General features: G+C 43.4%; 1 protein-coding gene and 1 long non-coding RNA gene across 2 annotated transcripts; both read left to right on the plus strand.

Moving 5' to 3' along the window:
* The first annotated feature begins 8,485 nt into the window (after window positions 1-8,485).
* LOC310779327 (uncharacterized protein) lies at window positions 8,486-10,315 on the plus strand. Its single transcript, XM_083639866.1, has 2 exons — window positions 8,486-8,597; window positions 8,739-10,315. The coding sequence occupies exons 1-2, from the start codon at window positions 8,580-8,582 to the stop codon at window positions 9,696-9,698; spliced, it is 978 nt and encodes a 325-aa protein (XP_083495992.1). The 5' UTR covers window positions 8,486-8,579; the 3' UTR covers window positions 9,699-10,315.
* Window positions 10,316-15,138: 4,823 nt separating this feature from the next.
* Window positions 15,139-22,204, plus strand: LOC310780121. Its single transcript, XR_014552907.1, has 3 exons — window positions 15,139-15,345; window positions 21,249-21,321; window positions 21,417-22,204. It is a non-coding gene; the product is annotated as an uncharacterized lncRNA (long non-coding RNA).
* The last annotated feature ends 5,190 nt before the right edge of the window (window positions 22,205-27,394 follow it).

Consider the following 27,394-nt stretch of genomic DNA (forward strand, 5'->3'; position numbering starts at 1 on the left):
CAGCAGCATATCTGGCATAAGCGCCCTCTAAGGGTCGAAGACTGCTTTTTTTTTTTTCTCAAATGAATGGGATATTAGGAACACACTGACGTCACAGTGTTCCCAAAGACTATGGGATTTCAAGATAATTACTCCCCTACCCCCCCTGTACCCTTTCGGCTCCTCAGAACTCCAAGCCTATTCCTATTGAAGTTTGCTCTTAAAATACTGAACCAAACGTCGTCAAAGTTGGCACATGTCTTAATTATAGTTAGTTTCCCGCTGAATGTGTCATTACTTTATTAATATCTTACCTGGATAAGCTCGAATGATGATGTTTATATTATCAGTCCGAGTGGGAAGCACTGTCTCCAGCCCAGGCAGGCGGGAGCGGGCGGGAGAGAGTCGTACTATAACCTCATGGACGAGCCCCAAGCTCCGGCGGCGCGCGCAGCAGCAGCTGGGCCCTCTCGGTGTGTCTGTGTGTGTGTGTGTGTGTTTTGCTGCGCGGATTTTTGACCGTTTGATCAAGCAAGTAGCTCCTGTGCTCTTAAAATACTGAACACCACGTTGTCATATCTGACATATGTCTTCATTGTAGACAGTTTATCGCTGAATGTGTCATTACATTATAAATATCTTACCTGGATAAGCTCTAATTATGTTGTTTATATTATCAGTCCGACTTGGAAGCACTTTCTCTCGGCCAGTCAAACGGGAGAGTCTGCACTCTCATGCACCCGCGGGGGCGCGCACAGCAGACAGACTGTGAATGGGCGGAGGAGGAGGAGGAGAGATCCGACTATAGCAGGCTACTCAGCTACTGTGCCCGTCTGTGAAAAGCGTCCTGTCCAGTCGCACCTTCGCAAAAAGATGCGCGATTCCCTCAATCCTGGACCCAATCTCAGACTGTATTGAGCAGAAAAATCGCACACCAGCTATTTCTGTCTGTGTTTGTTTGTTGCTCCGTGAGGTTACAGAGCGCCCCATGCGCATGCAGGAGCCAGGCTATTTCGCCAGCCACTCTGGGAGGAGGGAGGAGGTGCAGCCTGCAACTGCGCTGAGAGGAAAACTTTTGCACAACTTTTAACAAGAATCACGAAAAGCCCCAAAACGCAAATTAAAAACAGATTTCATTGCGCGGTTTATCGCTAGTTGTACGAGGGAATGACGTGGAGAAATCTCGCATTGTGTTACCCCAGAGCGGGGGGTTTCTCCTATTGTGCGGTGTGCTGCTGTAACGAGCCCATGTCACTTTGCTCTCGTAACGTAGTTTGACACCTGCCATAGAGATACATGCAGAAAAATAATTAAATTTCTAGTTCGCCACTGAATTACCAAATTGATATAACTATCAACAATTTTGAGCAACACTCTTTCCATACATGCCACCAGCGTTGGCTAGTTGTTGATATTTATAAAGATATTGCCCCTCTCAAAAAAAATATTTTTGAGGCGGTAGGCAAACTGTAATGGCGTCGATTTCCGAAAAAAAATCTTGACTTGAACACAGCCAAAGAGTTTAGTATAGACAAGAGCATATGTCATTTCTTGGTTTTTTCCATAGGTATTTTCAAATCACTGTTCTGATACATATCTGGGGGGTTAGTCCCCCTTTAAGTTGTAGCTTATGGCAACATCACTGGTCACACAATATTGGGCTATTATAGGCTAATGAATGTATTTATTTGGCATTTCCTACCGGCTACTTGAGCCGGCGACCTTTTAATTTACCGGCCCACGGCAACAAATACCGGCTAAAAGCCGGCAATTACCGGCTAACGGAATCCCTGGTAGCAGTGATAAGAAAAGCTATGAGATGAGATCAGATCACATGGCCAAGAGATCTGATATAGGAATCTGTCTTAATTTATTAATTGAAATTATCCTCTGCTATTTAAAAACTCACAAATCTTCAACCTTTAGATTGTAATATTTGTATACCTTCAAACCTATGATTATCTCAATACATTTTAAGCAAAATGCGATTAAATTTTGAACAATTTCCTAAAGAGTTTGAGACCCCAATTTGTAATTAAATTGTATATGACTGATTTAATTTAACCCCTGCTGTATCTACAGAGCTGCTTGGTGGGAGGACAGACATCTGGCGTAGGAGGGGAGGAGCATTGTCCAAATGAATTCTTCAGAAGAGGTGAGAAAAATATCACTGTTGTATCACTGATGTTGTAACACACACACACACACACACACACACACACACACACACACACACACACACACACACACACACACACACACACACACACACACACACACACACACACACACAGTGCCCCCTAATTCTTTCTTTGTGTCTTTATAGAAACAGAGAGACACCAACAAGAGACCCAAATGCACTCACACTGGAGAGAAGCCCTACCACTGTGACCAATGTGGAAGCAGTTTCAGTCTGTTAGGTAACCTAAAAACACATCAACGCATTCACACTGGAGAGAAGCCCTACCACTGTGACCAATGTGGAAGCAGTTTCAGTGAGTTAGGTAGCCTAAAAAGACACAAACGCATTCACACTGGAGATAAGCCCTACCACTGTGACCAATGTGGAAGCAGTTTCAGTCAGTTCGGTCACCTAAAAACACACAAACGCATTCACACTGGAGATAAGCCCTACCACTGTGTCCAATGTGGAAGCAGTTTCGGTGAGTTAGGTAGCCTAAAAAGACACAAACGCATTCACACTGGAGAGAAGCCCTACCACTGTGACCAATGTGGAAGCAGGTTCAGTCGGTTAGGTAGCCTAAAAACACACAAACGCATTCACACTGGCGATAAGCCCTACCACTGTGACCAATGTGGAAGCAGTTTCAGTGAGTTACGTGACCTAAAAAGACACAAACGCATTCACACTGGAGAGAAGCCCTACCACTGTGACCAATGTGGAAGCAGTTTCAGTGTGTTAGGTTACCTAAAAACACACAAACGCATTCACACTGGAGAGAAGCCCTACCACTGTGACCAATGTGGAAGCAGTTTCAGTGTGTTAGGTAACCTAAAAAGACACAAACGCATTCACACTGGAGAGAAGCCGTACCACTGTGACCAATGTGGAAGCAGTTTCAGTGACCCAAGTTACCTAACAGCACACAAACGCATTCACACTGGAACGGGCTACTGGTGTGACTGCTGTAAGAAAATGTTCACTTGGTCATCTAGTCTGAAGAAACACCGCTGCATCTAACCTGAAAAGTGCCCTCCACTGTCTGCAGGCCGAAACAAACTTCTCTCTGTCCAACCAAACACGTAATCAATGAATCAAAGTTCAGTGACAGTCTGATTATGCATAATTATGTTTGTTTTTGACATTGCATTGCTAGAATGTAAACAACAATGTAAGAATATCATTACAAAGTAAATGCAGAGCTTGTGAAACTGTCTGATTTGTAATTACTACAGCAGAATAACATGCAGCTAATATCACCATTATTTTTTCTGAGCCACCATACAGAGCGTCATATTTTGCATTGACATATATGGAAGATATATTGTCCCTAAGGTTTACTAACATGAGATCTGTGGGGTTGGCAACTGTTGGATGTGGTTTACTTTCTCTACTTTTTCCGATGTGGCTTAAGACTGTTTCATGATGGAGATATGTTACGATGATATGAGTTATAATATATGTGTGAATAATGATACCCTATGGCTGTAGATGAGAAATGTTTTGTTGATATGGCAAGGGGGGAGGGTAGGGTGTCTTGTCTTGGTCCTGTCCTTTTTTTGTTCTTGTTTTGCCTCTCTTTAGTATTTGTATGTATCATTTGTAAATGTTTATGTTAAAAAAAACTTAAAAAAAAAATATGTCATCACAAAAAAAAGTTTACTAACATGAATGAACAAGAACAGTGACATCAACAGAGGCGAGTTCATATTAAAGGCACAATGAATTTAAACCCAATCTCTTCAGTGTATTACTTCTAGCCTGGCATTAACTAAAGTAACTTAAGTCACAACAAGCATTGCCTATAGCCTACATCAGGGGTGTCAGACTCATATTAGGTAGAGGGCCGGATTTGTTCAACTGAGACCTAATGGGGGCCAGATTTTTTTTTTTACTAAAATCAATTCGACTCATTTACCCATTTACTTCACAAAAGAAATACTGCTCTTTCCATTTCTCTTGAAACTGCCTGCATTCCGTGTCAACCTTTCTCTTTTTTGACAGCATCTTGTTGATTCCTTTGTTTTTTGGTAGGTAGCCGAATGCGCGATTCAATTCCAGCGTGGCATCATGGCGGCTTTGTTTACACCTGATGACCTACTGACATACTTCCTTGTAGTGCAGGTTAATTAACTTATGAATGAACTCTTAGCTTGCTTATTAGCCACACGTAGTTCATGATAATGGGGTGCGAATTTAATAATAATAATAATTTCCATTTTTTTTTAATTTTTTTTTAATATTCCAAAACATCTCGCGGGCCGGATGAAACCTGCCTGCGGGCCATCTCTGACATCCCTGGCCTACATGAATGATCTGTGGCAGCATATTTGAATAATGTCTTCATCTGACGTTTAATTGAAATTCAAGTTTCACTATTAAACTTTATTGCTTTTTGTCTTAATTAAATCAATGTATCCATAAAATAAACAAGGTTTTTCTGTTTCCCAACCTCCAGTTAAGAAAAGATCAAGTCAGTGCATCTACATCACCTTTATTATATCCTATATGCAATGCCACCTCACTACTACAGGAAACCATGTCATATAGTTCTTCAGCTGGATATCTTCATTGTGTTTCTCTTTCTACATACAGCTTGTATGCATGTAGCGTTGGCAAGTCTCAATTAGAGAGAAGAGAGTTTTTAGTGAATAGAGACAGAACAACTAGTGCTCTGCTGTGGTTGACTGGCTCTGTCTCACTCTCAAGCTGATTGGTTGATTGCAGACATAGACTGGACAGAGAGCTTGGCTGTCATTCAGACACCTCACCCACCCAATCCCACCGGGGGTGAAAGACCGTCGTCCCCATAGACATATATAAAGGCTAGATGGCTTAAGGCGGAGTCACCAGCGTCGTTGAAGCGCCGCCATCTTGCTACGGCAGGCTTTCTGGTACGTTCTATGGTAGCTGTTGGAGGGTGCACAGACAAAAATACTCATAACTCGCTGAAATCTTGACGGATTTACAAACGGTTTGGTTTATTACAAGCATATTCGGTTCCCGAGATATGGCAACAACAAAAAACAACAACACTAAAAACACTATTTTTTTGATGGGCTCCAAATTACACCAAAATTAAACCGAAGCATCTATGCCATGAGAGGGATTCAGGCACAAAGTTTCATGCAGTTTCATCCATTTCCCTAGGAGTTATGATCATCTGATGTGATAATACTAACCCAACAACAGATGCTCATAGCTCCTAGCAAAATGGATGAAACTGCATGAAACTAGGTGCGTGAATTCATCTCATGATGATGATGCTTCAGTTTAAGTTTGGTGTAATTTGGAGCCAAAAATAATAATAAAATGTTAGCGTTTTTTTAACCCATAGATATATATAAAGCTGTGGTGCCGTAGCAAGATGGCCACCATGCGACGAAGTCGCTCTCCATTGACCGGCAGCGCGGGTAAGCCATCTAGCCTTTATATATGTCTATGGTCGTCCCCGCACGGAGGTGACGGTTGCCAGGTGAATCCCGATAACCCCCCTGTCAGGAGAAAAGGCTGCACCAATGTTGTCACATCCTGGGTGACAACAACCGTCTGTGGAGGGTGTGTCTGTGCGTGTGCATACATGCACGTGCGTGTGTGTGTGTGTGTGTGTTTTCACTAGTAATAACTTACATGCCAACCTGCACACTCACCCTGTTAATTCCCAACTAAACACTAGTCAAAGGATAACAAAGAGAGCTCATTAGAACGAACAAAAGAATGAATGAAAGACAGAAAGAAAATCTTTGTGAATAGGAATTGTTAAGATTATGTTCAGAATTGTCCACAAGGATAAATGGGTGTATTTAATTTGATGATAGCCAAATGAACAGACTAAATATCAAGTTTTAATATGTATGTATCATTAGTATGACATGTTTTAAACAGACATTCAAGCACAGGAGGAGGAACAACCGACATAATTCATTCAAGGCTAACGTTTACTGTACATTTTAAATGCTGCATGTAAGATTCATGTTTTCATTAGCTCAGCACACATTTCAGACACTCACACATTTCAGGTACTGTAGCTTAAGCCTCCACATAACAGTCAGGTTCAGCCGTATCCAGCAGACACACATCTGATCTCTGTGTGGACATCTTCACCGCATAGTGGATCAGGCCTGAGGGCGACCTCCCGCTGTTATCAGTTATATATACTCCTTTATATAAACTACCTCTAGCGGTTGGAGGTTATAGGCTGGAGTCAAGCCTATGTACTGTACAGTACATGTTACTCTGCCTCAGAATAGCCTAGTTCATATTAATGTGACACTACTGACACTTATTAATATCAGATCACACTCCAAGAAGACTTGACAATGATTTTATTGCTTCTACAAATTCTAACCCCCTGTGTGGCCCATGCTGGAATTGCAAAAAGATGAGAAATGATCAGATATCGGTTGTTAAGAGTGAATAATGACATCACAACTGTTAATTTAAAATGGGTTATTTCTCTCAATCTGGCTTCAAATATCCCACATTTTTCCACAGCACATGCGCCGGCCCTGCCAACCGCAACCCTCCCCGGGATATGTCCCTACCAATGACAGAATCAAAGCTACCCTTGAATAGAGGCCAGTGTGAAGGATATAATGGGATGTGTGGGAGCAGTGGATGGAAAGAAACTATACTGGTCCGTTTTTGAGAGAAACTGGACTAATAAACAAGACTGTAATGGAGTAGGGAAACATTGGATGGATTAGTCCAGAAGGAGGCGGTAATGCAACATCTTGGATGCCAACCGCCGTAAAACCAAACAGAAGCAGAAGCAGAAGAAGAAGATACACGATAATTTGTCCCCATGATGGCGAAGGCATGACCCGCCCCTCTCTGCCTCTGATTGGACTAGCGTCAAACGTTCATCGAATCACATCCGCTTGGCCGAGTGCCGTCAGCCAATCAGAGGCAGAGAGGGGCGGGTCATGCCTTCGCCATCATTGGAAACAAATATCGCTTCCCTGACCAGGAGGAGAGGCCTCTGATCAAGGTTTATTTTCTGCTCCGATCCAGTCTACAATTAAACTACATGCGCATGTAAGGCAGTAGCCTGAATTAGACACCAGGGTGTCGTCATTACGTTGTTATTCCACGGAGAATTCCGCAAATAGCGCTTTTTGTCCTTCACGGACATCGTAGTTTTGAAGTTCATTCCGTGCGGAAGTGACGTTTTTTCAGAGTTTACATGTCCTCCTTGTAAGGTAAGCAGTGCTTATGTCGTCCTGAGTTATCTTAAAATATCCTCACTAAAACCACCCATCCATTTAATTTGTGTTACTTATGTGTGAGTTGAGATGTTTGTTTACATTTTGGCGGCAGATTTCGGCAGACACTTGCGTTTATTGTGTAAATACTGGCCGCGATATTGACTAGCTTGCTGTGCACTTACCCTCAGGCTCTTTGTTCATCTCAGGACTTCACTGTAAGAGCCCTCCCATCGAGCATAGCATGGTGAGGCGTCCCGCACTGGTGGAGGAGCGGAGGGAGCAGTGAGAGGTTTGGAGCCTGACCATAGATTGTAGGTACAGAGGGGCTGTCTGGTGTACTGCCCTGTAGGCCAGATCCAGTGTCTTGAATTTGATGCGTGCCGAGATGGGAAGCCAGTGAAGGTCCCGGAAGAGGGGAGTGACCTGAGAGAATTTAGGTTGGTTGAAAACCAGACGGGCTGCAGCGTTCAAAATGAGCTAAAGCGGTCGGATGTCAGAGGCAGGTAGGCCGGCCGAAGCACGTTGCTGTAGTCCAGGCGGGAGATAAGTGACTGGACCAGTTGTGGTGTCGCTTCCCTGTTTGCGGATGTTGTACAAGGCCCTACAGGAGCGTGCTGTCGCAGCAATGTAGGGCAAGCAAGACAGCTGGTTGTCAAGGATCACCCCAAGGTTCTTAGCTGTTTGGGAGGGAAGCACAGTGGTATTGTCAATGGAGATGGAGAGGTCTGTGAGAGGGCAGTCTTTCTCTGGGAGGAAGAGTAAAGCTTGTTTTATACTCGCTGTGCCGCGAAGGGCGCGGGGGAGGAGCGAGGGGCGCGAGCGTCAAATTACGTCAATGTGTTGGGCGCGACCTCCGTAGGCCGCCCACCGCGTACATGAAGATTTTTCTCACAGCGCGCCCTCTGCACAGCTTCTCTCCAAACATGGACGCATTTGAGCCACTGAGCTGTGTTTTCACCACATTTCTTGACCCATGTGGTAGGCTAAACTTTGATTTGCAACTGTTCGTTTTTAGTAATTTCACCAAGTAAATGTGTTGTGTTGAGAGCATGAGAGCAGAGCTCCGGCTCGCGGAGCCTTGCTCGAGTATAATGAGCCCTTAACTCTGTCTTAAATTGTATATGACTGATTTAATTTAACCCTGCTGTATCTACAGAGCTGCTTGGTGGGAGGACAGACATCTGGCGTAGGAGGGGAGGAGCATTGTCCAAATGAATTCTTCAGAAGAGGTGAGAAAAATATCACTGTTGTATCACTGATGTTGTAACACACACACACACACACACACACACACACACACACACACACACACACACACACACACACACACACAGTGCCCCTGCCCTAATTCTTTCTTTGTGTCTTTATAGAAACAGAGAGACACCAACAAGAGACCCAAACGCATTCACACTGGAGAGAAGCCCTACCACTGTGACCAATGTGGAAGCAGTTTCAGTCAGTCAGGTGACTTAATAAGACACAAACTCATTCACACTGGAGAGAAGCCCTACCACTGTGACCAATGTGGAAGCAGTTTCAGTCGGTTAAGTCACCTAAAAACACATCAACGCATTCACACTGGAGAGAAGCCCTACCACTGTGACCAATGTGGGAGTAGTTTCAGTGACCGAAGTGCCCTAATAAGACACAAACGCATTCACACTGGAGAGAAGCCCTACCACTGTGACCAGTGTGGAAGCAGTTTCAGTGAGGTAGGTCACCTAAAAAGACACAAACGCATTCACACTGGAGATAAGCCCTACCTCTGTGACCAATGTGGAAGCAGTTTCAGTCGGTTATTTAGCCTAAAAACACACAAACGCATTCACACTGGAGATAAGCCCTACCACTGTGACCAATGTGGAAGCAGTTTCAGTCAGTTAGCTCACCTAAAAAGCCACAAACGCATTCACACTGGAGATAAGCCCTACCACTGTGACCAATGTGGAAGCAGTTTCAATCAGTTAGGTCAACTAAAAAGACACAAACGCATTCACACTGGAGATAAGCCCTACCACTGTGACCAATGTGGAAACAGTTTCAGTCGGTTAGGTACCCTAAAAAGACACAAACACATTCACACTGGAGATAAGCCCCACCACTGTGACCAATGTGGAAGCAGTTTCAGTTTTCAGTTTCAGCTAAAAACACACAAACGCAGTCACACTGGAGAGAAGCCCTACCACTGTGACCAATGTGGGAGCAGTTTCAAACACTCTAGTCACCTAACAAGACACAAACACATTCACACTGGAACAGGCTACTGGTGTGATTGCTGTAAGAAAATGTTCACTTGGTCATCTAGTCTGAAGAGACACCGCTGCATCTAACCTGAAGAGCGCCCTCCACTGTCCGCAGGCGGAAAACACACTTCTCTCTGTCCAAACAAACACGTAATCAATGAATTAAAGTTCAGTGACAGTCTAATTATGCATAATTATGTTTGTTTCTGACATTGCATTGCTAGAATGTAAACAACAATGTAAGAATGTCATCACAAAGTAAATGGAGAGCTTGTGAAACTGTCTGATTTGTGATTACTACAGCAGAATAACATGCAGATAATATCACCATTATTTTTTCTGATCCACCATACAGAGCGTCCTATTTTGCATTGACATATATGGAAGATATATTGTCCCTAAGGTTTATTAACATGAGATCTGTGGGGTTGGCGACTGTTGGATGTGGTTTACTTTCTCTACTTTTTCTGATGTGGCTTAAGACTGTTTCATGATGGAGATATGTTACGATGATATGAGTTATAATATATGTGTGAATAATGATACCCTATGGCTGTAGATGAGAAATGTTTTTGTTGATATGGCAAGGGGGGAGGGTAGGGTGTCTTGTCTTGGTCCTGTCCTTTTTTTGTTCTTGTTTTGTCTCTCTTTAGTATTTGTTTGTATCATTTGTAAATGTTTGTTTAAAAAAACTATAAAAATGTGGTCACAAAAAAGGTTTACTAACATGAATGAACAAGAACAGTGACATCAACAAAGGCGAGTTCATAGTAAAGGCACAATGAATTTAAACCCAATCTCTTCAGTGTATTACTTCTAGCCTGGCATTAACTAAAGTAACTTAAGTCACAACAAGCATTGCCTATAGCCTACATGAATGATCTGAGGCAGCATATTTGAATAATGTCTTCATCTGACGTTTAATTGAAAATCAAGTTTCACTATTAAACTTTATTGCTTATTGTATTAATTAAATCAATATATCAATAAAATAAACAAGGTTTTTCTGTTTCCCAACCTCCAGTTAAGAAAAGATCAAGTCAGTGCATCTGTACATCACCTTTATTCTATCCTATATGCAATGCCACCTCACTACTACAGGAAACCATGTCATATAGTTCTTCAGCTGGATATCTTAATTGTGTTTCTCTTTCTACATACAGCTTGTATGCATGTAGCGTTGGCAAGTCTCAATTAGAGAGAAGAGAGTTTTTAGTGAATAGAGACAGAACAATTAGTGCTCTGCTGTGGTTGACCGGCTCAGTCTTAGCCTCCAGCTGATTGGTTGATTGCAGACATAGACTGGACAGAGAGCTTGGCTATCATTCAGACACCTCACCCACCCAATCCCACCGGGGGTGAAAGACCCGCACATAGGTGATGGTTGCCAGGTGACTCCCGCTAACCCCCCTGTCAGGAGAAAAGGCTGCAGAATCACTCTCCTTCCTCCTCACCTCCTGGGTGACAACAACCGTCTGTGGAGGGTGTGCGTGTGCATACATGCACGTGTGTGTGTGTTTTCACTAGTAATCATTTACATACCAACCTGCACACTCGCCCTGTTAATTCCCAACTAAACACTAGTCAAAGGATAACAAAGAGAGTTCATTAGAAAGAAAGAAAAAGGAAATCTTTGTGAATATAGGAATTGTTAATATTCTGAATTGTCCACAAGGATAAATGGGTGTATTTAATTTGATGATAGTCAAATAAACAGACTGAATATCAAGTTTTAATATGAATTTACCATTATGTTTTAAACAGACATTCAAGCACAGGAGGAGGAACAACCAACATAATTCATTCAAGGCTAACCTTTACTGTACATTTTAAACGCTGCATGTAAGATTCATGTTTTCATTAGCTCAGCACACATTTCAGACACTCACACATTTCAGGTACTGTAGCTTAAGCCTCCACATAACAGTCAAGTTCAGCCGTATCCAGCAGACACACATCTGATCTCTGTGTGGGCATCTTCACCGCATAGTGGATCAGGCCTGAGGGCGACCTCCCGCTGTTATCAGTTATCCTTTATATAAACTACCTCTAGCGGTTGGAGGTAGTTTATAGGCTGGAGTCAAGCCTATGTACTGTGCAGTACATGTTACTCTGCCTCAGAATAGCCTAGTTCATATTAATGTGACACTACTGAATGAATGAATGAATGAGATTTTTATTTTTGAACATGAGATCAAACAATCAAGCATTTTCCACAGGGTTTCACATGTTATACCAAGAAAATAAATTACATGCATGTTCAAAAAAGGAGAAGGAAGAAGCTATTGCTTGTAGTTTCCTACCCCTTTTATAAATCTTTTTTTTTTTTTTTTTTTGACACGGTTACTGTTTGTTTATCAAAAGTACAGTCATTTCTCTAAATAATAAACTTGGTTTATCAGAAGAAGTAATTCTGGAAAGAAAAGAAAGGAAAAAAAAACATATATATATATATATATATATATACATATATTCTAGAAATAAGTACAAGAAAATACTGGGAAAAAGAAGCAAAATATATGTCTGGATATATGAGACAGACAAAAAAAAATCAGCACGACCTCTTATATTTTATAGTTCTCTAGGGTAAACATTTTAAACTGCTTTTTGAATTGAGCGATGTGTAAACTTTCTTTGATCACTTCAGGTAAGTTGTTCCACAGCCTCACCCCGTTGACAGATATGCACATGCTTTTGAGTGTGGTGCGCACCTTGGATTGCAAGAGATTCCCTCTCCTTCTTAAATTATAACCACTTTCTCTTTCTTTGAACCATTTTTGTATATTGTTAGGGAGTAATTTGTTTTTAGCTTTGTAAATGATTAGTGCGGTCTTGAAATCTACTAAATCCATAAATTTTAATGTTTGTAAATTAAAAAATAAATCATTGGTGTGCTCATAATAGCCAACATTGTTAACTATTCTTATTGCCTTTTTTTTGCATGGTGCATATTGTCTTTAGGGTGGTTTTGTAGGTATTGCCCCACACCTCAGCACAATAGGACAAATAGGGAAGGAAAAGCGAGCAATAGAGTGTGTAAATTGTTTTCTGGTTCAGTATGTGTCTGACTTTGCATAGTATACCAACGGTCTTTGCCAGTTTAGAACAGATGTGTTTGACTTGTGGTTTCCAGTTGAGATTGTGGTCAATTAATACTCCCAAGAAGGAGTTTTCATAAACTCTATCTAACTTGGTGTTATCACACAGTACTTCTATAGCTAAATGTTCTGGAATCTTACGTTTCCCAAAAACCATAAATTTGGTTTTCTTTATGTTGAGTGATAACTTATTAGAATCAAACCACATTCTCAACTTGGTTAGCTCATCAGAGACAATCTTCAACAGCTGTTGAAGGTTCTCTCCTTCACAAAAAACATTTGTGTCATCAGCAAATATTACAAATTTAAATATATTAGAGGTATTAATAATGTCGTTTATATATAATATAAATAATTTTGGACCCAAAATTGAACCTTGTGGTACACCGCAGATTATGTTTGACAGCGTTGACCTTTTCTCTCCCATCTGCACAAACTGTTGCCTATGTTCTAAATAGCTTTTTATCCAATTGAGCCCCATTCCCCTGATCCCATACCTTTCCAATTTCTGAAGCAAAATGTCATGATTAATTGTGTCAAAGGCCTTTTTAAGGTCAATGAATACACCCACAGCGAACTTCTTATCGTCAATGCTGCTTGTTAGTTCTTCCACAAGGTCAATTAGTGCCAAAGATGTAGATCGATTTGGTCTAAAACCATATTGACTATCAGTTAGTATATCATACTTATCAACAAAACTGTCCAATCTGGTTGAAAATATCTTCTCCAGGATTTTAGAAAATTGACACTGACACTTATTAATATCAGATCACGCTCCAAGAAGACTTGACAATGATTTTATTGCTTCTACAAATTCTAACCCCCTGTGTGGCCCATGCTGGAATTGCAAAAAGATGAGAAATGATCAGATATTGGTGGTTAAGAGTGAATAATGACCTCACAACTGTTAATTTAAAATTAGTTATTTCTCTAAATCTGGCTTCAAATATCCCACATTTTTCCACAGCACACGCGCTGGCCCTGCCAACCGCAACCCTCCCCGGGATATGTCCCTACAATGACAGAATCAAAGCTACCCTTGAATAGAGGCCAGTGTGAAGGATATAATGGGATGTGTGGGAGCAGTGGATGGAAAGAAACTGGACTAATAATTAACAAGACTGTAATGGAGTAGGGAAACATTGGATGGATTAGTCCAGAAGGAGGCGGTAATGCAACATCTTGGATGCCAACCACCGTAAAACCAAACAGAAGCAGAAGCAGAAGAAGAAGATACACGATAATTTGTCCCCATGATGGCGAAGGCATGACCCGCCCCTCTCTGCCTCTGATTGGACTAGCGTCAAACGTTCATCGAATCACATCCGCTTGGCCGAGTGCAGTCAGCCAATCAGAGGCAGAGAGGGGCGGGTCATGCCTTCGCCATCATTGGAAACAAATATCGCTTCCCTGAACAGGAGGACAGGCCTCTGATCAAGGTTTATTTTCTGCTCCGATCCAGTCTACAATTAAACTACATGCGCATTGCGCATGTAAGGCAGTAGCCTGAATTAGACACCAGGGTGTCGTCATTACGTTATTCCACGGAGAATTCCGCAAGTAGCGCTTTTTGTCCTTCACGGGACATCGTAGTTTTGAAGTTCATTCCGTGCGGAAGTGACGTCTTTTTCAGAGTTTACATGTCCTCCTTGTAAGGTAAGCAGTGCTTATGTCGTCCTGAGTTATCTTAAAATATCCTCACTAAAACCACCCATCCATTTAATTTGTGTTACTTATGTGTGAGTTGAGATGTTTGTTTACATTTTGGCGGCAGATTTCGGCAGACACTTGCGTTTATTGTGTAAATACTGGCCGCGATATTGACTAGCTTGCTGTGCACTTACCCTCAGGCTCTTTGTTCATCTCAGGACTTCACTGTAAGAGCCCTCCCATCGAGCATAGCATGTTCCTTAGACAATCTGTGTTCGGCATTAAACTCACCTTATTTCTGCACTTTGAAGTCACAGGTAGGGTCGGGTGGGGCAAACTAATTTGTCTTAAAAAAAGAACAGCTCACTTTTTTCCGCAACTAGGCTTCCGATATAATTAGTTTGCCCCACCCGACCCTACCTGTGACTTCAAAGTGCAGAAATAAGGTGAGTTTGATGCCCAACACAGATTGTCTAAGGAAAATGCTATGCTCCATGGGAGGGCTCTTACTACAGTGGAGTCCTGAGACGAACATAGAAAGAGCCAGAGAGTAAGCTGTGCACTAGCTCCCCCATTCAGTGCAGTGTAAAGAGGACGTTTTTATTTAGTTAGGCTGCTGTCTGGTTTTGTCATTTAATTTATTTATACACTGAAACATGTTAAGAGTGCCAATATTTAATTGAAATGTGCAGTAATTGTTATATTCAGTGTTATACATGTTGCACTATTGTTTGTACTGCAACATGTTTTCTAAAGAGAGTTTACATGTCCTCCTTGTAAGGTGGTGAAGCAGCAGCAGAGAGCCATTAAACTGCTACATTGGTCTCAACCACAATCCAGAACGCCTGTGTCCTGTGCTCCTTCTCTCCGCACAACACCCCATGATCACACACTCCATCAAACACAACGCAGAGTCCCAGGGTGTGTAGAGAGGCTCCAGCACGTGTGGGTTACACGCACAAGCAAGGACAACTTTGGAAACGCAAGTAAGGCTGAATCATCTTGCAGAATTAGATATAGACTAGTGCAGACTGATCATATGGAATTCCATGATCTTCTAGAATCACTTCTTAGAATGATATGATGATCTCCTTTGTTTATGTAGCCTAGTGGTTAATAAAGAGTGTGAGAGAGGCAATAGGCTGTTGAATCTGGTAAGTGTGCACAACCCTCTCTCCCTCTCTCTCACACACACACACACACACACACACACACACACACACACACACACACCTACTACACACTAGGGATGGGCATCGAATTTCGAATTTTCGAATAATCGTTGTTATTATCAAGGTCGACTTTTATTATTGAAATTCGAAATTCGATTTTTTTTTTTTTTTTTTTTTTTTTTTTTTTGAGTGAAATGTTGCATTGTCTCCCCTGATTCTAAGAAATCGCTTGGTTTGAGCAAGTAGAACAATTTTTATAAGCATTTTAAGCAAGGTTTATGGAAAAATGAATGGCGGATGAAATCCCATGAAGAGGGAGAGGGGGTGACTTTGGCACCCCTTTGGCACTCAGACCTGAGCCTACTAAATATTTAATGAACCACTCATGATTGTCAAAACTGTTTTTTATTTTCGAAAATGTCAATGTCATGTAACATGTTCTTTACTTCAGTGGTGCAATGCTTGTTTGAGCTAAAAATCCACAGCAGAAGCTTTTTATATTAATTAATAAAGCCGTAGACTTAGAATCAGGGGAGACAATGCAACATTTCACTCACAAAAAAAAAAAATTACATTTTTATTTTTATTTTCGAATTTCGAATTAAATTCGAATTTGGCCAGCGAATTTCGAATAGTGTTTTTGCTAGAAATGCCCATCCCTACTACACACAGGCGCACACATGCACACAACTAAACATCTCTAGCCTATACATTATATTAGCTACATCATTTGGCAGACGCTTTTATCCAAAGCGACTTACAGTAACACATTTTTGTCAACAATATAGAAATCAACTATGCAACACAATCTATGACAACTTCTGAAGGAATACGAGGGATCAGCCGAGCAGCATTTTGGTAAACAAACCGCGTCAGTGGGTGGCAACGGCAATGGAACCCTATGGAGCCTGAGTTTGAGCATCTGACTCTAGCCGGCTGACCCTGTTTACAATTTAAAAACTGTGACAGTTCACACAACCTTAAGACGACATGCATATATTATAAGTTAAAGTGTAACTAACCTCCAAAACACTTTTTTTCAGCTTTTAACCAATATATATGACTTTGGGGGTGATGTGTGAAGAATTCTGGTCAGAATTTCCACATTTGACACCAAACTGTTGCCATTTTACCATTTGTATCATTTTTCAGCAGCATAACTGGCATAAGCGCCCTCTACGGGTCGAACACTGCTTTTTTTTTTTTTCTCAAATGAATGGGAGATTAGGGGCACACTGACGTCACAGTGCCCCCAAAGACTATGGGATTTCAAGATAATTACTCCCCTACCCCCTCTGTACCCTTTCGGCTCCTCAGAACTCCAAGCCTATTCTTATTGAAGTTTGCTCTTAAAATACTGAACCAAACGTTGTCAAAGTTGGCACATGTCTTAATTATAGTTAGTTTCCCGCTGAATGTGTCACTACTTTATTAATATCTTACCTGAATAAGCTCGAATGATGATGTTTATATTATCAGTCCGAGTTGGAAGCACTGTCTCAAGCCCAGGCAGGTGGGAGCGGGCAGGAGAGAGTCGTACTGTAACCTCATGGACGAGCCTGGGGGGCCGCAGCAGCAGCTGGGCTCTCTGTGCTCTGAGAGCAGAGAGCAGTCTGATATTTCCGCAAACAAATAGCGTCGCAGTTTAGCGCACATGTAAAATATAACGCTATACTACGACGTGACAACGTGACAAAGCTGGTCTAAACACATCGGCTGCTGTAATATCGTCACTGTGTACAAGCAACGGGGGGGGGGGGGTTGACTCGCTGTGTGTGTGTTTTGCTGTCTGGAGCACTTTCTCCAGTGCTCTCTGTGCACAGTCTGACATTTCATTGGAAGCACTTTCTCTCGGCCAGTCAAACGGGAGAGTCTGCTCTGCTCGCTCATGCACCCGCGGGGCGCGCGCACACTGCACACAGCAGCAGTAGGCGGGGGCTTTCAGTCAGCAGAGCAGAGCAACTGGCTCTGTCTGTGTGTGTGTGCTCCGAGGAGGAGAAGAGCTCTGTCCTGCTCTGCGCCCTATGAGGAAAAATCATAGGTGCTGTAAATTTCATCAAGAATCACGAAAACCCCCAAAACGCAAATAAAAAACGGATTTCATTGCGCGGTTTATCTCTAGTTAGACGAGGGAATTACGTGGAGAAATCTCGCATTGTGTTACCCCAGAGCGAGAGGTTTGTCCTATTGTGGGTGTGCTGCTGTTAACGAGCCCATGTCACTTTGCTCCCGTAACGTAGTTTGAGTAGTTTCCATAGAGTTACATGCAGAAAAATAATTAAATTTCTAGTTCGCCACTGAATTACCAAATTGATATAACTTTCAACCATTTTGAGCAAAGCTCTTTCCAAACAGGCCACCAGCGTTGGCTAGTTGCTGATATTTATACAGATATGGCCCCTCTCAAATAAATTATTTTTGAGGCAGTAGGCAAACTGTAATGGCGTCGATTTCCGAAAAAAAATCTGGACTTCAACACAGCCAAAGAGTCCAGTATAGACAAGAGCATATGTCATTTCTTGGTTTTTTCCATAGGTATTTTCAAATCACTGTTCTAATACATATCTAGGGGGTTAGTCCCCCTTTAAGTTATCCTTTATTTATCCCCATGGGGAAATTCATCCCCATGGGGGATGAATTATACATCAAACTCTTGAGCTAATTCTGCTCTCACTCAGAATGTCAAAATATAAGCAATGTGGTGTATACCTTTTGAGATATTAACGTTTGTTTAGTCATATAGTTAACTGCCGCAGGGTTACGCATTTTTGGGTGGCAGTGACATCACGCTGATTCGTCCTATAGTGGTATGTTGTTTGAGAGAGAGAGAGAGAAACATGTTTGTTCAAGAAGGGCCCAGATGGAGCCTGAAACTAAAAGGTGTGTTTTTAGCCTTTGACGAAAGGTCGGCAGTGATTCGGCCGTCCTGATCGAAGGTGGGAGCTCGTTCCAACATTGAGGTGCGAGGGACGAGAAGAGTCGCGAAAAGGATGAGCGACTTTTGAGCCCCCGTAGCGAAGGAGGGGCAAGGCGTCCCGCACTGGTGGAGGAGCGGAGGGAGCAGTGAGAGGTTTGGAGCCTGACCATAGATTGTAGGTACAGAGGGGCTGTCTGGTGTACTGCCCTGTAGGCCAGATCCAGTGTCTTGAATTTGATGCGTGCTGAGATGGGAAGCCAGTGAAGGTCCCGGAAGAGGGGAGTGACATGAGAGAATTTAGGTTGGTTGAAAACCAGACAGGCTGCAGCATTCAAAATGAGCTAAAGCGGTCGGATGTCAGAGGCAGGTAGGCCGGCCAGAAGCACATTGCAGTAGTCCAGGCGGGAGATGATAAGTGATTGGACCTGTTGTGGTGTCGCTTCCCTGTTTGCGGATGTTGTACAAGGCCCTACAGGAGCGTGCTGTCGCAGCAATGTAGGCCAAGCAAGACAGCTGGTTGTCAAGGATCACCCCAAGGTTCTTAGCTGTTTGGGAGGGAAGCACAGTGGTATTGTCAATGGAGATGGAGAGGTCTGTGAGAGGGCAGTCTTTCTCTGGGAGGAAGAGTAAAGCTTGTTTTATACTCGCTGTTCCGCGAAGGGCGCGGGGGAGGAGCGAGGGGCGCAAGCGGCAAATGACGTCAATGTGTTGGGCGCGACCTCCGTAGGCCGCCCACCGCGTACATGAAGATTTTTCTCACAGCGTGCCCTCTGCACAGCTTCTCTCCAAACATGGACGCATTTGAGCCACTGAGCTCTGAACACTGAGCTGTGTTTTCACCACATTTCTTGACCCATGTGGTAGGCTAAACTTTGATTTGCAACTGTTCGTTTTTAGTCATTTCACCAAGTAAATGTGTTGTGTTGAGAGCATGAGAGCAGAGCTCCGGCTCGCGGAGCCTTGCTCGAGTATAATGAGCCCTTAACTCTGTCTTACCAAGGTTGAGCTTGAGGTGGTGGGCAGACATCCAGTCATCGTTTGAGGCATGCAGAGATGTGGGCCTCGATTTGGGTGTCTGAGGGGGGGAAGGAAAGGTAAAGCTGAGTGTCATCGGCGTAGCAGTGATAAGAAAAGCCATGAGTCATTAGCTGGTGGCGGGTCTGGGAGCGGGTCGCGTGGGGGGTGGGTTTACCCAGGCGACCATTGCTGGGCCCCTGTAGCACAACGACCTCACAAGGTTCCTCCTCAGCCAAGCCAAGTCACTGGGGCAATCCATATGGTGGAAAGGTTTTCTTGCGTTCACTGGGGGTGTGGGGACGCCGCTGTGTCCCGGCCCGGCCTCTCCCACGCCTTATGTGGGGGGGGGGGGGCCGGGGCGGGGGGCATCGGTGCTCTTCGTCACTGGTCGAGGGCTGCCGATTGGTTTAGAACAGTTTAGGTAGGCGATAGATTAGCTACAGCCTAAGGCTGACCTGTTATAGTGTTCAGGCAAAGATCAGACTAGAGCAGAGTAGGATAGGCCAGATTAGGCTGTAGATTAGCTAGATACTATGTCCCAGTTAGCTCTGGTTAATGCTTAGAGTAGTCAGTTGTCTGATCTCCCCCCCCCCCCTCTCTTTCTCTTTCCCCCGCTCCTTTCCCTTCTTCCCCCTCCTGTTCCCCCCTCTCCCCCATTTCCCAATCCCCCCCCCCCCGCCCCCTCTTTTTCCATGCTCTTCCCTCCCCCGCCGCCTCTTCCCACGTTCCCCCTGCTCTCCCTCCCCTGCACCCTCCCACCTCTCCTCTGTCCTCTCCTCCTCTCTGTCCTCTCCCCTCTCTCACATTCCCCCTGCACTCCTTCCCCTGCACCCCCCCACCTCTCCTTCTCTGCTCTCTCCTCCTCTCTGTCCTCTCGGGGGGGGGGAGGAGGGGGCGGAGAGGTCTGTTCCCTCCGCCGCCTCCTCCTCCCGCGTTCCCCCTGCACCCTCCCACCTCTCCTTCTCTGTTCTCTCCTCCTCTCCCCCTGCACTCCTTCCCCTGCACCCTCCCACCTCTCCTTCTCTGTTCTCTCCTCCTCTCTGTCCTCTCTGGGGGGGGGGGGATGTGGGACGCTCCCCCTGCTTCTCTACCCTGGCTCTCCCTCCCCTGCACCCCCATCTCTCCTTCTCTCCTCCTCCACATTCCTATTTTCTCCCCACCTCCCCCCTCTCCTCCGTCTATATTGCTCATTCTCTCCCCACCTCCTCCCTCCCCCTGCTCTCTTCTCCCCCACACCTCCCCTCCCTTCCCCTCTCCTGCTCTCTCCTCTTGCTCCTTCCCCACCTCCTATACCCTCCCCACCCCATCACTCTCTCACATTCCCCCTGCTATTCTCCCTTCTCCTGCGCTCTCCTCTGCTCTCCCCTCATTCCTATATTTTCTATATTATCAATTGTTCAAATGTTATCTTTATTCTGTATATTCTTGTTACTGTTGTGTCAGCTAGAATTAGCTAGACATACTTTCTGTGAAGCCCTCTGAGACATGCTTGTGAATTAGGGCTATATAAATAAACTTGACATGAGATGAGATCACATGGCCAAGACATCTGATATAGGAATCTGTCTTAATTTATTAATTGAAATCATCCTCTGCTATTTAAAAACTCACAAATCTTCAACCTTTAGATTGTAATATTTGTATACCTTCAAACCTATGATTATCTCAATACATTTTACGCAAAATGCCATTACATTTTGAACAATTTCCTAAAGAGTTTGAGACCCAAATTTGTAATTAAATTGTATATGACTGATTTAATTTAACCCTGCTGTATCTACAGAGCTGCTTGGTGGGAGGACAGACATCTGGCGTAGGAGGGGAGGAGCATTGTCCAAATGAATTCTTCAGAAGAGGTGAGAAAAATATCAGTGTTGTATCACTGATGATGTAACACACACACACACACACACAGTGCCCCTGCCCTAATTCTTTCTTTGTGTCTTTATAGAAACAGAGACACACCAACAAGAGACCCAAACGCATTCACACTGGAGAGAAGCCCTACCACTGTGACCAATGTGGAAGCAGTTTCAGTCAGTTAGGTCACCTAAAAAGCCACAAACGCATTCACACTGGAGATAAGCCCTACCTCTGTGACCAATGTGGAAGCAGTTTCAGTCGGTTAAGTAACCTAAAAACACACAAACGCATTCACACTGGAGATAAGCCCTACCACTGTGACCAATGTGGAAGCAGTTTCAGTGAGTTAGGTCACCTAAAAAGCCACAAACGCATTCACACTGGAGATAAGCCCTACCACTGTGACCAATGTGGAAGCAGTTTCAGTCAGTTAAGTACCCTAAAAACACATCAACGCATTCACACTGCAGATAAGCCCTACCACTGTGACCAATGTGGAAGCAGTTTCAGTCAGTTAGGTCACCTAAAAACACACAAACACATTCACACTGGAGATAAGCCCTACCCCTGTGACCAATGTGGAAGCAGTTTCAGTCACTTAGGTCACCTAAAAACACATCAACGCATTCACACTGGAGATAAGCCCTACCACTGTGACCAATGTGGAAACAGTTTCAGTCAGTTAGGTACCCTAAAAAGACACAAACGCATTCACACTGGAGATAAGCCCTACCACTGTGACCAATGTGGAAGCAGTTTCAGTGAGTTAGGTCACCTAAAAAGACACAAATGCATTCACACTGCAGATAAGCCCTACCACTGTGACCAATGTGGAAGCAGTTTCAGTGAGTTAGCTAACCTAAAAAGACACAAACGCATTCACACTGGAGATAAGCCCTACCACTGTGACCAATGTGGAAGCAGTTTCAGTCACTTAGGTCACCTAAAAACACATCAACGCATTCACACTGGAGAGAAGCCCTACAACTGTGACCAATGTGGAAACAGTTTCAGTCAGTTAGGTACCCTAAAAAGACACAAACGCATTCACACTGGAGATAAGCCCTACCACTGTGACCAATGTGGAAGCAGTTTCAGTGAGTTAGGTCACCTAAAAAGACACAAACGCATTCACACTGGAGATAAGCCCTACCACTGTGACCAATGTGGAAGCAGTTTCAGTCAGTTAGGTCACCTAAAAACACACAAACGCATTCACACTGGAGAGAAGCCCTACCACTGTGACCAATGTGGGAGCAGTTTCAGTCACTCAAGTCACCTAACAAGACACAAACGCATTCACACTGGAACGGGCTACTGGTGTGACTGCTGTAAGAAAATGTTCACTTGGTCATCTAGTCTGAAGAGACACCGCTGCATCTAACCTGAAGAGCGCCCTCCACTGTCTGCAGGCGGAACACACTTCTCTCTGTCCAACCACACATGTAATCAATGAATCAAAGTTCAGTGACAGTCTGATTATGCATAATTATGTTTGTTTCTGACATTGCATTGCTAGAATGTAAACAACAATGTAAGAATGTCATTACAAAGTAAATGGAGAGCTTGTGAAACTGTCTGATTTGTGATTACTACAGCAGAATAACATGCAGATAATATCACCATTATTTTTTCTGAGCCACCATACAGAGCGTCATATTTTGCATTGACATATATGGAAGATATATTGTCCCTAAGGTTTACTAACATGAGATCTGTGGGGTTGGCGACTGTTGGATGTGGTTTACTTTCTCTACTTTTTTCTGATGTGGCTTAAGACTGTTTCATGATGGAGATATGTTACGATGATATGAGTTATAATATATGTGTGAATATTCGATATAGACTGATATGAAAGATGTTATATCAATATACTTTTTAACTATATCGCCCAGCCCTACTCATGATATAATATACAGTCTCTAGAAGTGTATGATGCAACTTTTCCCATGTTCTAATCTAGTGTAAAAAAGCAAACAAACTGAAAAAATAAAATAAAAAAAGAAACAAAAATCGCAATAAATCGATAAAATGCAATAATAATAATAAAACGCAATAAAATGTATATATATATATATATATATGTGTGTGTGTATGGAAAACAATAAAACACAAAAAAAATGGTAGGCAGATGTGCTTGGTTGGGGTGGCTTTTGGTGTTTTGTGATAAAAGTGGCTCTCCTATTGACTTTGTCCTGCCAGTGCGGCTCTCATGGAAAACATAGTGAGGATCACTGCTCTAGTCTCTCTGTGGGTGAGGGCTTTGTTATGGAGCGTGTCAGGGTCACTTTCTTTTACAGGGTATCCTATCATATAGTTCTTCAGCTGGATATCTTCATTGTGTTTCTCTTTCTACATACAGCTTGTATGCATGTAGCGTTGGCAAGTCTCAATTAGAGAGAAGAGAGTTTTTAGTGAATAGAGACAGAGCAATTACTGCTCTGCTGTGGATGACCGGCTCTTTCTTAGCCTCCAGCTGATTGGTTGATTGCAGACAACCATTTTTTTTATTTTTTTTTTATTGTTAGTGAAACTATAACAACACAGCAACTCTTCGGCATATCTCTATCAAATTAAACCGTTTTAAATAGTTTGTTTGAAGTGGTTTCGGCTTCTTGTACCGTCATTTACTATGGTGGGTTTCCCCTAAAAAGGGGCGCGGCCTTGGAGCTGGACGCTTGAAGACGCGACGCAGTTCTGGTCTATGGAGTAGGGAAACATTGGATGGATTAGCCCAGAAGGAGGCGGTAATGCAACATCTTGGATGCCAACCGCCGTAAAACAACAGAAGATACACGATCATTTTTCCCCATGATGGCGAAGGCATGACCCGCCCCTCTCTGCCTCTGGTTGGCCTAGCGTCAAGCGTTCATCCAATCACATCCGCTTGGCCGAGTGCAGTCAGCCAATCAGAGGCAGAGAGGGGCGGATCACGCCTTCGCCATCACTGGAAACAAATATCGCTTCCGGGACAATAGACCAGGAGGACAGGCCTCTGATCAAGGTTTATTTGTGCTCCGATCCAGTCTACAACTAACCTACATGCGCACAAGCAAGGACAACTTTGGAAACGCAAGTAAGGCTGAATCATCTTACAGAATTAGATATCGAGTAGTACACATTCGCTTGGCTATAGTTTTCACCAGAGCGCAACCCCACAGCACGTCCTTTTTCTCAGCATTCGGCAAACTGCAGAAATATTCACTCGACATGTTACTTTTGTTTTCGCCGTATAGACGGTTTTCACGGAATGGTCAGTCCTGCACTTAACCTCGCGTCACCAGGCTCTTCTCGGCGAGAATAACCTCGCGTCACCAGGCTCTTCTCGGCGAGAAAGAGCCTGGCTCCCGCCCACAATTGATTTTGTCACCCTACTGGTTCCCACCTAGAGCCCGCCCTAGACCGGATGGCAGCGTTTCTAGCTCGTCAACTTTCACGTTAACTTGACAATTTGACCCAAGTATCAGAATCCTCTTTCACCGTTTTGACCGGTGTGTCAGGCGGTGGTGGCGGAGATGCCATATTGCATAAACGTTTTGTTTTATGTAACGCTAGCTTTGTTTTGATCAGACTCTAGTTTAGGTAACATCACCGCGTCAAGCTAACGGCAACAAAGACGTTGTTAGGCGCATTGCCATCCGGTGTTAATTCTGGGTCCGGGGTTTACGCCCCCATGACAAAAAGCGGGGTGGAAGGTGCCCAGACTACCTGCACTTAGTAGTAGTAATCTTGGTACCTTGTAGGGACAGCTCAGGACTGACAGTCCTCTTCAGTCCCTCTGTTCCTCGGAGTGGATAGAAGGGCGGAGGGGATCAGGGAGGCAGGCTGTTACACTCAGCATCATCACCTTCTCACCAGCGTGTGCGTGTGTGCGCGTGTGTGCGTGTGCACATGCATTTTTTTTTTTTTTTTTTTTTTTTTTTTCTATAGGGGAGAAATTAAGAGTTAGAACACCAAAACAAACAAAACAAACAATATAGCCTGTAACCTTATAAACATGTTATACTACATTTCAGGATTGCCCGACTATAAAACTCTTAATGAGGGTTAACATAATAGAATAAAATCATAAAATTAACCTTATAAACATTATAATTAACCGGCTATAAAACTCACAATAAGGGTTAAAATGATAATAGAATAAAACCATAAAATCATAAAATAATTAAATGTGTTGGACCTGCACTTGAATGTTTTTTTTCCTTTTATGTCCATGGCAAACGCTGCAACAGGAAGTGAGCGGGGGTTCATTAGACTGTTTTTGTTGTCAAGTTAAAACCGTCGCTAGCCTGCATGAAACATGCCAGTGTGTTTATGTTTTTAATATAGTCTATTTATGACGCTGCCGCTACTCTTGGCAGTGCACGTATGTAGCCTATAGACAGAGAATTGATCAAGAGTGATGTAAAACAGGGTAATTTACAGGGAACTAGCAAGCGTAACTGCTGTCTGTCTGATTCTGACGGTCTGACCACAGTGTATATAGAGATGTAGCCTAATGCAGGATAGGATAGCCAAGCGAATGTGTTTGGATGGAAGTTTGATGCTAGGCCAATCAGAGGCAGAGAGGGGCGGGTTATGCTTTCGCATAGCCTTCGCCACTAGCCTTCGCCATCATCCCCAAAAAAATATCGCGCCCCGGAGGTTACGAAATGTCCCAATTCATTTCTGTTTGACTGCCTCCCTGCAACAGCCTCTCAGTGCTTGCAGCGAAACCCCCCTCTTTCCCCCGTCGAGTTGGTTTTTCCCATGATGACGCATCATGGAAGAAACCAACTCAGTCAGAGTGTAACGAACCCCCCCTCCTGTGAATGTATTTTATTAAGGTACACGCTTCCTGTAAACCTAAATTCTGATGGCGCCGTTTTTGTATCATATGGTACTTTTATTTTGAAACTTAGAGCGGACGTAGTGATGTTATATCTACGCTACTTGACGTGAGGTGTGCGCACCGGCCGGAAGTGAATTGACATGAAAAAGCTAAGAGCAAAACATGTCGCTCTTCAACCTACGGTTCTTTATCTAATCAAAAGCGCCTAGCTGGAATTGGGAACAAGGTATTGTTTGTTGTAATGGTTTAATGAAGCAGTGATGTGTGGTTTTGTTTAATGTAACTGTGAAGTGAAGGCTATTGTTATTGTGACGGTCATGCTAACGTTAGCTTCTATCCACCTTATTTTTGGCGGCCATTTTTGCCTGATCTGCTGATGGGTGCTTCTTCCGGTGTGATCCTCCCAGCCTTGTTGCTGACAGCTTGACACCCGTCTGGGCGAACGGAGCAAATCACTAATCAGGTCCAGCTTGGCAAAAATCTCGTCGATAAATAACCCTTTAAGAGCGCAGTGCATTCATGGGTAATCGCCTGCTGTGGCCAATATTAACCATTTCGAGTAACACTGTTTCCATACGGATCACCGGCGTTAGTTTGTTGTTTATAACGTGGCTATATTCATAACGTTTTCTATCTCGGATACGTTATTTCGAATCGCACATAGGTTACGCCAAACCCCACATAGGTTACGCCTCGAATCCCACATAAGTTACGCTAAAACGCACATACTTTACGCCCCGAATCGCACATAGGTTACGCTAAAACCACCACCGCAAAGCGTGTGGGTTTCAGGACGAAACAGACTCGAGCCACTAACGTCATCTTAACACATTGAATGCCAGCCATGTTTTCATTCCTGTAGGTAAGTTGTGCCAGGGGTGTTTTTGACGATTCTGGCTCATTTTAGAACAGCCGAGGATTCTTTTCTGTTAAGAATTCATGAACACCAATCATCTAAAAATAACTAATAGAATGTGTGCTTTCTCTGTCTAAAAGAGTTAGTTTGCAGAGTTAGTAGTTATGTAGATATTAGCCGTTGAGTACAGCATGGTTTCAGCGTCTGGAAATTTATTCAGAGATAAATGGCTTTTTGTGAAACAGTCACTTTAACCATTCATTTTTGGCATCAGTAAGACCGTCAGACATTCTAAACAATAGTTTTGAACAGTAATTTCCTCCATAACAACAGGAAACACCCCTCTCATTCAAACTCCTCCCTCCGTGTGTCTTCTCCT

This window comes from Poromitra crassiceps, assembly GCF_964638095.1.
Source record: "Poromitra crassiceps genome assembly, chromosome: 7".
Taxonomy (NCBI): Eukaryota; Metazoa; Chordata; class Actinopteri; order Beryciformes; family Melamphaidae; genus Poromitra; species Poromitra crassiceps.